The sequence below is a fragment of the Aristolochia californica genome, unplaced genomic scaffold (genome assembly GCF_029961685.1).
Source record: "Aristolochia californica isolate CCGP_79_NKW_82.1479 unplaced genomic scaffold, dmAriCali1.0.hap1 SCAF_7, whole genome shotgun sequence".
Taxonomy (NCBI): Eukaryota; Viridiplantae; Streptophyta; class Magnoliopsida; order Piperales; family Aristolochiaceae; genus Aristolochia; species Aristolochia californica.
The window spans coordinates 40,581,919-40,592,411 of record NW_027182268.1 but is presented as its reverse complement, the minus strand read 5'-3'; the positions used below and the strand labels follow the sequence as shown (position 1 = coordinate 40,592,411).

The 10,493-nt window shown below is 42.7% G+C and overlaps 3 protein-coding genes across 3 annotated transcripts; all 3 read left to right on the top strand.

Moving 5' to 3' along the window:
* The first annotated feature begins 246 nt into the window (after positions 1-246).
* LOC137936853 (ATP-dependent 6-phosphofructokinase 2-like) lies at positions 247-1,976 on the top strand. The gene is made up of 2 exons (XM_068781776.1): positions 247-894; positions 1,045-1,976. Exons 1-2 carry the CDS (start codon positions 322-324, stop codon positions 1,861-1,863), a joined length of 1,392 nt encoding a protein of 463 aa, XP_068637877.1. The 5' UTR covers positions 247-321; the 3' UTR covers positions 1,864-1,976.
* Positions 1,977-2,576: 600 nt separating this feature from the next.
* Positions 2,577-4,114, top strand: LOC137937479 (ATP-dependent 6-phosphofructokinase 2-like). The gene is made up of 2 exons (XM_068782536.1): positions 2,577-3,145; positions 3,296-4,114. Exons 1-2 carry the CDS (start codon positions 2,636-2,638, stop codon positions 4,112-4,114), a joined length of 1,329 nt encoding a protein of 442 aa, XP_068638637.1. The 5' UTR covers positions 2,577-2,635.
* A 1,625-nt stretch (positions 4,115-5,739) lies between these two features.
* LOC137936844 (glucan endo-1,3-beta-glucosidase 5) lies at positions 5,740-9,949 on the top strand. The gene is made up of 2 exons (XM_068781758.1): positions 5,740-6,214; positions 8,709-9,949. Exons 1-2 carry the CDS (start codon positions 5,871-5,873, stop codon positions 9,817-9,819), a joined length of 1,455 nt encoding a protein of 484 aa, XP_068637859.1. The 5' UTR covers positions 5,740-5,870; the 3' UTR covers positions 9,820-9,949.
* Positions 9,950-10,493: the final 544 nt, after the last annotated feature.

Sequence of the window (10,493 nt, the reverse complement as noted above, 5' to 3'; positions counted from 1 at the left end):
CACGAGGAACTACTTATCTGATATATGACTTTCACTAATCCTTCAAATCGGCCAGTCCAGTTTCCATGAATTTATTCTGTTGGGTGGGCCAAAAGGATATAAGTATGGGCTACTTAGAGTTGGGCCCAACTGGATAAATGACCGAATATCTCTATGTCGGTGTTCCTCAGCCAAGCGTACCACCTGTCCCTAACTGGATAAATACACGCCGAATGGGGCTTTGGTCCGATACTGGAGATACCAACGTGTCCTTCCTTCATTTCTTTAGGTTCCTTTTCCAGCTGCCGCTTGACCCGCTTCCCACTCTCCTCCGTCATTGCCATGGCCGGCATCACGCAACAGTCGGAAAGGCTATCGTTGAACGATGGCACCTCCTCCTCAGTCAAGCTGCAGAAACTGAGTCATCTCGCAGACTACCTTCCGAACCTCTCAACTTTCCCTAACCCTTTGGATGAGAACCCCTACTACCACCCTTCCACCGGTTTCTACATCTGGCCCACCGACGTCATCCTCCGGGATGTACTCTACGACCTCTCCGACACCTTCCAGGTCTCCGCCCCTATGTTTGCCTACCACCGAGCCGGGCCTCGCAAGAAGATCTTCTTTAACACTACGCACGTCCGGGCTGCCATTGTTACCTGCGGTGGTCTGTGTCCTGGCCTCAATACCGTGATAAGGGAGCTCGTCGTGGGGATGTGGGAGCTGTACGGTGTCCGTGAGATATTCGGGATCAAGTCCGGCTATCGTGGCTTTTACTCGTTTGAGCCGATTCGGCTGGATCCGAAGCTTGTGGATAACTGGCATACGCTCGGCGGGACAGCGCTTGAGACATCGCGGGGAGGTTTTGATCTCAAGAAGATCGTTGATGCCATCGAATCTCGCGGTTTTAATCAGGTTAGTTATCGCTAGAAATTAACTCGTATTTAATCCGCTAGGTCTCTTATTTCTCGTCATTTTGTTGAAAAAAAATTATTTGTAAAGCTCGACTGAGTTTGATTTTATAAGAATACGCGATCGAACACATTGTAAAATACACTCGAGCAGGTCTACGTCATCGGAGGGGACGGCACAATGAAGAGCGTCGTCAAGATCTTCAATGAAATCCGTGAAAGGAAACTGACCGTCGCCGTCACCGGGATTCCTAAAACGGTCGACAATGACATCGGCGTCATCGACAGATCTTTCGGGTTCCAAACTGCCGTAGAGGCTGCTCAGCAAGCGATAAGCGCAGGTCATGTAGAGGCTAAAAGTGCCGTTAACGGCATCGGTTTGGTAAAGCTAATGGGTCGGAGCACCGGTCACTTAGCCCTCCACGCAACACTAAGCAGCCGCGACGTCGATTGCTGCTTAATCCCTGAAATTAATTTCTACCTCGAAGGAAAAGGCGGACTGTTTGAATTCCTCTATCAACGGTTAAAGAAGAACGGGCACGCGGTGTTGGTAGTGGCGGAGGGAGCCGGGCAGGATCTGATACCGCGAGACGCAGCTCAGAAGGAAGAGAAAGACGAATCGGGAAATCCATTGTTCTTGGATGTCGGCGTCTGGTTAAAATCGGAGCTGAAAAACTGGTGGGCTCGCAATCATCCGGGAGAACTATTCACAGTGAAGTACATAGATCCAACTTACATGATTCGCGCGATTCCTGCGAATGCCACGGATAGCGCGTATTGCACTCTGTTGGCGCATTCGGCCATCCATGGCGTGATGGCAGGATACACTGGCTTTGTACCGGGTCCTATTAATGGGAATTATGCGTATATTCCGGTGGAGGAGGTGGCGGTGGTGCAGAACAAGGTGGATGCAAAAGACCATAAATGGGCTTGGGTGCGCTCTGTTTCCAGCCAACCTGATTTCACCAAGTGAAGTGGATATATATTTAAATATACCGCTGGAGTGAAAAAAAATTCTTCTCTTTCATAAGTGGTTCATCGTTTTTGTGTTATTATCTCGGCTATCTGATTAAATTTTGTTGGATTTGTGAGGTTTGTGTTTAAATTCAACTTTTTAGCAATTAATTAGTGTTTAAGGTTTAGGGTTTACACTCTAATATTAAATTTAATTAATCAATCAAAATGGATTAATATACAAGGCAAAATCATTCCAAACTAGTAATAGAGTAATTAGCAATGAATCAAAATTGATTAATAGACACCAAATGTTAAACTTCGTATCAAAACCGGCACTTCAGGTCCGTGTCAAGGGGTAGCATTTGATCCGGATTCAAACTCGTAAGAATCAGAACCCGAACCCGAACTTGGACATGATCAAGGATCGGACCGAACACATACTCAAAACAGGGCACGGAGTATCCGGACCCGTATCCGCCCCAAATCCTCTCCCTCTTTGTTTTCTTTCAGCCTTCGATTCTTCCTGCTACCTCGAGTGGGCTATTCTTGGTCAAACGCCGAGCTCCCGCATGCATTGGAACTGCTCATCCGCCTAGCGTCCCACCTGTCCCCAACAGGATGATACAAGCGCTTCTGGAACGATTCTTGAGGCACTAATGTGTCCTTCATTTCCTCCACCCCCCCCCCCCCCCCCCCCCCACCCTTCCTGAATCTCTTCCGTCACTGCCATGGCCAGCGGCATAGATCAATCGGAAAAGCAATCCTTGAACGATGGCATCTCCCCAGTCATGCTGCAGAAACTGAGTCATCTAACAGACTACCTTCCGAACCTCTCGACTTCCCTTAACCCCTTGGAGGAAAACCCTTACTACCACCCTTGCGACGCGTTTTACATCTGGCCCACCGATGTCATCCTCCGGGATATCCTCTACGACCTCTCCGGCACCTTCGAGTCCTCCGGTCCTAGGCTCGCCTACCACCGAGCCGGGCCTCGCAAGAAGATCTTCTTTAACACTACGCACGTCCGGGCAGCCATTGTTACCTGCGGTGGTCTCTGTCCTGGCCTCAATACTGTTGTAAAGGAGGTCGTCGTGGGGCTGTGGGAGCTGTACGGTGTCCGTGAGATATTCGGTATCAAGTCCGGTTATCGGGGGTTTCACTCGTTTGAACCGATTCGGCTGGATCCGAAGCTTGTGGATCACTGGCATAAGGTCGGCGGGACTGTGCTTGAGACATCGCGGGGTGGTTTTGATCTCAAGAAGATCGTCGATGCCATCGAATCTCGCGGTTTTAACCAGGTTAGTCATCGCTAGAAATTAACTCGTATTGACAAGCAAATTTGATCCACTGCACCTTTATTTCTCTTGAAAACATCAATGGTAAGGCGTGATTGAGTTTGATTTGATAATAGTATGAGATCAAATAAATTGTAAAATACTGACGAGCAGGTCTACATCATTGGTGGGGACGGCACAATGCGTGGCGCCGTCAAGATCTTCAACGAAATCCGTGAACGGAAACTAAAAATCGCCGTCGCCGGTATCCCTAAAACCGTCGACAATGACATCGGCATCATCGACAGATCTTTCGGGTTTCAAACCGCCGTGGAGGCCGCTCAGCAAGCCATAAACGCAGGACATGTCGAAGCCGAAAGTGCTGTCAACGGCATTGGTTTGGTAAAACTAATGGGACGGAACACCGGTCATATCGCCTTCCAGGCAACACAAAGCAGCCGCGACGTCGATTGCTGCCTAATCCCAGAAATCGATTTCTACCTCGAAGGAGAAGGCGGACTGTTCGAATTCCTCAATAACCGGTTGAAGAAGAACGGGCACGCCGTGTTGGTAGTGGCGGAGGGAGCTGGGCAGCATTTGATACCGCGAGACGAAGCTCGGAGGGAAGAGAAAGACGAGTCTGGAAATCCAGTGTTCTTGGATGTCGGCGTCTGGTTAAAATCGGAGCTGATAAACTGGTGGGCTCGCGACCATCCGGGAGAACTGTCCACAGTGAAGTACATAGATCCAACTTATATGATTCGCGCGATTCCTGCGAATGCCACGGATAGCTCGTATTGCACTCTGCTGGCGCATTCCGCCGTCCATGGCGTGATGGCAGGATACACTGGCTTTGTACCGGGTCCTATTAATGGGAATTATGCGTATATTCCGGTGGAGGAGGTGACGGTGGCGCAGAACAAGGTCGATACTAAAGACCATAAATGGGCGTGGGTCCGCTCTGTTACTAATCAACCGGATTTCATGATTTAAGCTCTGAAAACCTCGTTTTTTCTCCTTTTGTTTCCTCAGTTACGAATCCTCCCCTGTTTTTTTTTTCTCATTTCTTCTCTTCTCTTCACATCTCACTATTTTCGGCCATCTATCTTCTTCCCCAACAGTTTCTGGCCAACAAAAATAAAATCCTTTCTAACAGTGTTAAGGTTTATCCTTTTGCCTCTACATCAAATAAGAACAATAACATTCTCTCCCTTCGTCATTTCAAACCAAATAGTTGCTGCCTTCAGCCTGACCACAGATTTATGAGAAGTAAAATACAAGTTATTGTATAACTAAAAATGTATATCTAGGAAAACTTTGGCAATTAAACTCGATCAAACTCGCAACGGGGTAAACACTTCATTCTATTGAAAACACCATACGATACAACTGTATATGTATTCGGATACAGCGTCGTAACTTCTCGTTTTCTTCTCCATTATGGATCATCACTTAAAATCATGTCTTGGTAGCTGTCCCTTTGGATGAACAGGAAAAGCTATAGGATCTGCGGATGCCTACAACTTTTTCAAAGCAGCTCAGCTCTTCAATTATGGTGAAACAGCCGCTGTCTGATGAGATAACCATCTAATCTCTCCCACCAACTGAGAAAGGAGTGCCTCGGGAAGAGTCGAAAGAAGGGAAGGACCGTAAAAGAGATAAGGAGGGAGGGGTAATCGATTACCATGTTCCCTTAAGATTCAGCAAATGAGAACAGTTTGAGCAAAAGTTTCAAACCGAGAAGAACAGTAAGGATCTTTTGATTCCTCTTATCTTGTGAATTATCCATAAAGTAGCATCAAAATAGGGCGAGAAAACGACGAGCAAACAACTGTGAGCGTAGTGCCATGTAATTCTGCCTTGGCAACGACTCTACTCGGTCTTTAAGGCAAACTTGTTTTCTTCTCTTTATGCTTAAAGAGAAAGCTTCCTTTCATCTACGGAGAAATATCTGTAGATTGGAAGAGACGCAGGTGGCCGTGGTGCCGTAGGAAGCTAAAAGAAAATCTTGAACTATCTCTCTAATTTGACTAAGGGAGACTCTGCACTTTGTCTTCATCTAATTTTACAATTATGGAAGATGATGACAACTTGACTCGGGAAATTGATGGTACAGGTAACAGATGAATTTTTTAATGGGGACCATGAGAGTGCTCCTCACATGAAAGGTCCCACGGTGCGGAGATTAAAGAGCCCATGAACGCGGGTGTGCCGACAGACCTGTATCCGTGTTAAAGAAAGATCCAAAGAAGGGACTCAGATTTCAGAGTGAATACCAACAAACGGTGTCATTAGTGAATACTAAAGAAACATATCCTCTCACTAACGCAAAGTGGCTTCTGCTCTGCTCTTAACCATTAACAATGGCATTTCCAGAGCAAAGGGTACGACAATTCTGAACTGAACCGGATTTTTGGTGCAAGTATGGAGCAAGTTCGTCATCAATTATAATCGGGTGGGTAGCTCGAGATAACGTTCTAATAAGGCCTCAGTTTTGTCTGTGAGACGAATCTCACAGTAGTACTGTCCAATGCTCGACCTGTTTGGGTTTCTCTCTAGTTTCGACTTTAAATAGGGGCATTATCATAGTTCCTTTCCCTCTTTCCCTTTCTTTCTTTCTTTCCCGGCTACAGTGTTCTCTTCTTTTTAACACTAGCTCTAAAATACCCAACAACTACCAGGGGAATGCGTTCCCATCTCCCTCAGTAACTGCCCTTCTGATTTCGGCCTGGAGCAGCCATCTGCGAGAATGAAGGCTACCCGTTTCCTTTCATCTATTATCTGTCTTGCACGCATTTTCAGCTATGTTCTGGTAGCGGAATCTGCCATTGGTGTCAACTGGGGAACTGTTTCCTCTCATAGGCTTTCTCCTACCGTTGTTGTCGATCTCTTGAAGCAAAATAAGATTCAGAAAGTGAAGCTTTTTAGTGCGGACCCGTTTGTTTTAAGGGCTCTAAAGGGGAGTGGGATCCAGGTGATGGTTGGGATTCCGAATGAGATGTTAGGACTGTTGGCTTCGTCACCTGCAGCTGCAGATGCGTTGGTGAGGCAGAATGTCTCTACATATGCTGTTAAAGGAGGTGTTGATATCAGGTATCGGCATTTTCAAATTGAAACTTCCTGCATTATTATCATATTGCCTTTGAATTATTCGACATTTTCGAGTGATTGTTTCTCATTCTGAAATTTTGGGAAGATTGGTATTTTCCTACGTTATCTCTTTTCTATTAGTTTTAATTTGAAGAGATTTGTCCGGATTGTTCCCTGAAGAGTTTTGGGCATTTGATGCCTCTGGACCATAAGATGTCCTTGCTGCCTTCGATATTTCAGTCACTGATCTCCGAACACGAGTTCTGCAGTTTCTTTTAGTGAGATTCTACAGGCAGATTCTGTTAAATGGCTGATGGTTAATGCAATAATTTGTTAAATGGTTGATTGGTTCGCCATTATTGTGATGATCTGCTCTATATTTTAGTTGTCGCTTAAGAAGATTAAGAGAGCGATTTCTAATTTGCTGAACGTTTTCAGAAATAAATTGTTTGTCAACTCTTTCCAAAATTTCTGGTAATTTATCGTCTCTAGGATGAATTTGTTGTTAATTAGAAGGAACGTGTGCACAGGAAAACTTATGACATGCATGTACATGCCTTCAGTTCGCTTCTTAGTGTCAAAAACTGAGTGACAAGTCAAATGATGAAGATAAAGAATTCATTCTCTGTCGTTATTCAAGCTAAGAATGCCCTCCCTGTGTCTGCCAACTTTATAGTTTCACAGGACCAATAGAAGACCTCTATAGGCTAAAAAAATAGTGGTTTTGATATTATTAGATCAATGTCAAATAAATAAGAAATACAACTTGTGACTTGTGAGATTGTAGTGCGTATTATGTCTGTTATTTCAAGCACCTTCTGTGATACAATTTTTAATATATGTTGCCATTATGTTTGATCATCAGTCAAGAAATTTTTTTCTGTAGTGTAATTCTTGCACAGTTGAAAGTCTTAGATTTAGGTTTATATGTATATTGATATTAATAATTTCTGAATCATTGTTCACATAAATAATGACCTTTTATACAGTTTCTGGGTACGAAGAAATAGATGAGGACACTGCCATCTTGTACTGTTTTTCTGTAATTTGCTGGACTACCTGCTTCTGGCATGTCTTTGATTTTTAAACTGAGGGAGATCTTCTATTCCTTTCAGACTTCAGTTAAGGTTTCTTCAACTTTTAAGTATACATATGAGGTTTTTTCTGTGAAACAAAAGTTGTATCATTGCAAGCATAATAACATTTCATAAAATATTATACCTTGCCATGAATTTGAAATGGTTTAATGAAAACAAGACTATGCAGTTTGAGATCTCTGAGTTGCTGTCTAACATAGTAACCGTAATATTTGGACTGTATTTCCCCTCAAGTTTGGTTCTTAGACTTGAATGAGCAAGATCAGATTCCTAACTGGTGTTAATAATGTTTTGTATTTCTATTTAAAAAAAAATAATGTTTGTATTTAAACATGATTGTGTTCTTGAACGAAGCATACCTAGTGAGTATATTCGAGTGTACAATGTCTTATTCGTTTTTCTAGACAACAATAACCATTCCTCCTGTTGAGTATGTACTTTTGTTGTGGACACTCAAGATCTCATTTCACCGAGTTTTAATAATAACAAACACTTTGAAACAAATCTAGTGCATTGAAATATTTTGGATAAAATTTAAAACCCAAGTCAAGACTCTACAGAATAGACTGTTTGAACGGCCAGAACCAGAAAATTCATTCTATGAAATCGTCCACCTCATCACTTGGATGACAAGAGGGCTGTAGAAGACTGTCCACCTAATTGTCCGAATGAGGTTGCGACAACTCGCGCAGGCTGGCTTCTAAGCATCGATTTGGGCTTGTTTGGTGTCTTTAAGAGTACTTGGTGATTTTTAGTTGGACATGTATTTTGAACTTTAAAATCATTTGTGTGGTTCAACAAATCATTTGGACTGCTATTTTCAAAATGAATTTCTATTATGGGGCTATTCACAATTGAACTTATACTTTGAAATATTTATTTGGGTTGGCAAATTATGTTTGGCCTTTGAAATCAATTGAATGTGCATGGTGTACTGTAACATGTGTATGATGTGCTTTTTGAATTGGTGGTTGTAGCTAATTGAGTGGCGTAACTCCTTATGTGGGCAATATTGTAATTTGCCCTTTTATGGTCTCTTGTTGTAGATACTGTTAAGCTAATGAACATAACAAATTACCTCTGAGGTGCAAACTCCTTGGAGTGGATTGATAATCCAAGACAGGATTGTGAATCACTATAAAAATTAGTGTGTCTTTTGTGTGATACTTAATTGTTCACTGCGTATTTTTCTTGTGATCTTATTTAAATTTGCAAATATATCATCATATAAAAGCATAATTACCACAAGGTTTAGTTAAAAGGGGTTAAGTTTTGAATGGTGTCTAAAATGCAATAATATTTAATTGATTAATAGTATGTATGTCCTGTTGCTGATTACAAATGGAAAAAGTTGCCATTGTCATCTGTTCCGTGTAACTGATTATTTGCTCTCACCACAGGTATGTTGCAGTCGGCAATGAGCCGTTCCTGACAAGCTACAATGGCCAATTTCAGTCCTTGGTTCTCCCTGCTCTGGCCAACCTTCAACAGTCATTAGCAAAAGCCAATCTCGCAGGCTATGTAAAACTTGTAGTTCCCTGCAATGCTGATGTATATGAAGGCGCTGTTCCTTCTCAAGGATCCTTCCGACCAGAACTAACTCAAATCATCACTCAGCTTGTCTCTTACCTCAACTCAAATGGGTCACCCTTCATAGTCAACATCTATCCCTTTCTGAACCTCTATTTGAACAAGGACTTTCCACAGGATTATGCCTTCTTTGATGGTAGCTCTCATCCTGTCATGGATGGACCAAATGTATATTCTAATGCATTTGAAGGAAATCTAGACACTTTAGTTGCAGCACTTAATAGAATTGGTTATGGTCAAATGCCTATAGTGATTGGCGAGGTTGGGTGGCCCACTGATGGTGATATAAGTGCAAATCTCACTGCAGCAAGGGCCTTCAATCAAGGTCTGATAAATTATGTTTTAAGTGGTAAAGGAACAGCTTTGAGACCGGGGGTACCTCCCATGGACATCTATCTCTTCAGTTTACTTGATGAGGAGGCAAAAAGTTTACTTCCTGGAAATTTTGAACGTCACTGGGGAATTTTTTCGTTCGATGGACAGGCCAAGTACCCACTTAACATTGGGGCTGGTAGACGATTGACAAATGCCAAGGATGTAGAATATCTCCCCTCAAGGTGGTGTGTTGCCAACCCTTCCAAAGATCTCTCAGGAGTGACCAACCATCTGAGATTGGCTTGCAGTGTTGCAGACTGCACTACTTTGCTCTATGGCGGATCCTGCAACTACATAGGAGATAAAGGAAACATTTCCTATGCCTTCAACAGTTATTATCAAGTGCTGAAGCAGAATGAACAGAGCTGTGATTTTGATGGATATGGGATGGTCACGTTCATTGACCCATCCATTGGGGATTGTCGTTTTCTGGTGGGCATCACTGACACTAACAGTGCAGTGGCCATTGAACTGGCCGGGTTATTGAGCATTTGGGGGTGGAGCTTGTGGGTGTGTATTATATTGAGAATGTGGGAGTATCTGTAATGAGGAAAAGTTAAAGCTAGAAAGATTATTATGGTTTCTGAGGTGGGTTTTGTTGGGCCACTTTGAAACTCGTCGTTGTAAGTTATACAGAGGAAGAAAAAGCAAATAGTCATTCTAATTTAGTTATTGATATTTGATGTAGAACTGTTATGTGTACTCATTCTTATGTAGGGGCAGTACTAGTATGATTTGATCTTCTTATGTATAAAACATACATCTTGAAAGAACACCTTGAGACTCTCTCTCTCTCTCTCTCTCTCTCTCTCTCTAACCAATCTTTATCCAAACTCAACTAAAAGAATCACATATCTCACACAAAAGTCGGGTTAATTTTTAAATAAAAAGAAGTAGGATAAGAAGGGGATTGAGATCATGAACTAAAGACCCAATAACCATATCAAGTGGTCATCCATAATATATATATATAATAATCATAAAATGATATTGCATCTAGTCTGCATATGGTCTATGAGATTCGTTCTTGATAAATGAATCTCGGGAAAAAACTCAACTGGTGTTTTTCTTCTTTTGTTGCATGCGGCACAAGTTGATGGCTGAGGCATCTGCAAGACTCCAAAGCCAAAAATATGAGATCATAGGGAAAGGATTGTCAAACTTCAACGACCAAGTATGGCTACCACGGCTGACAGTCTGAATAAAATATACAAAAAAGC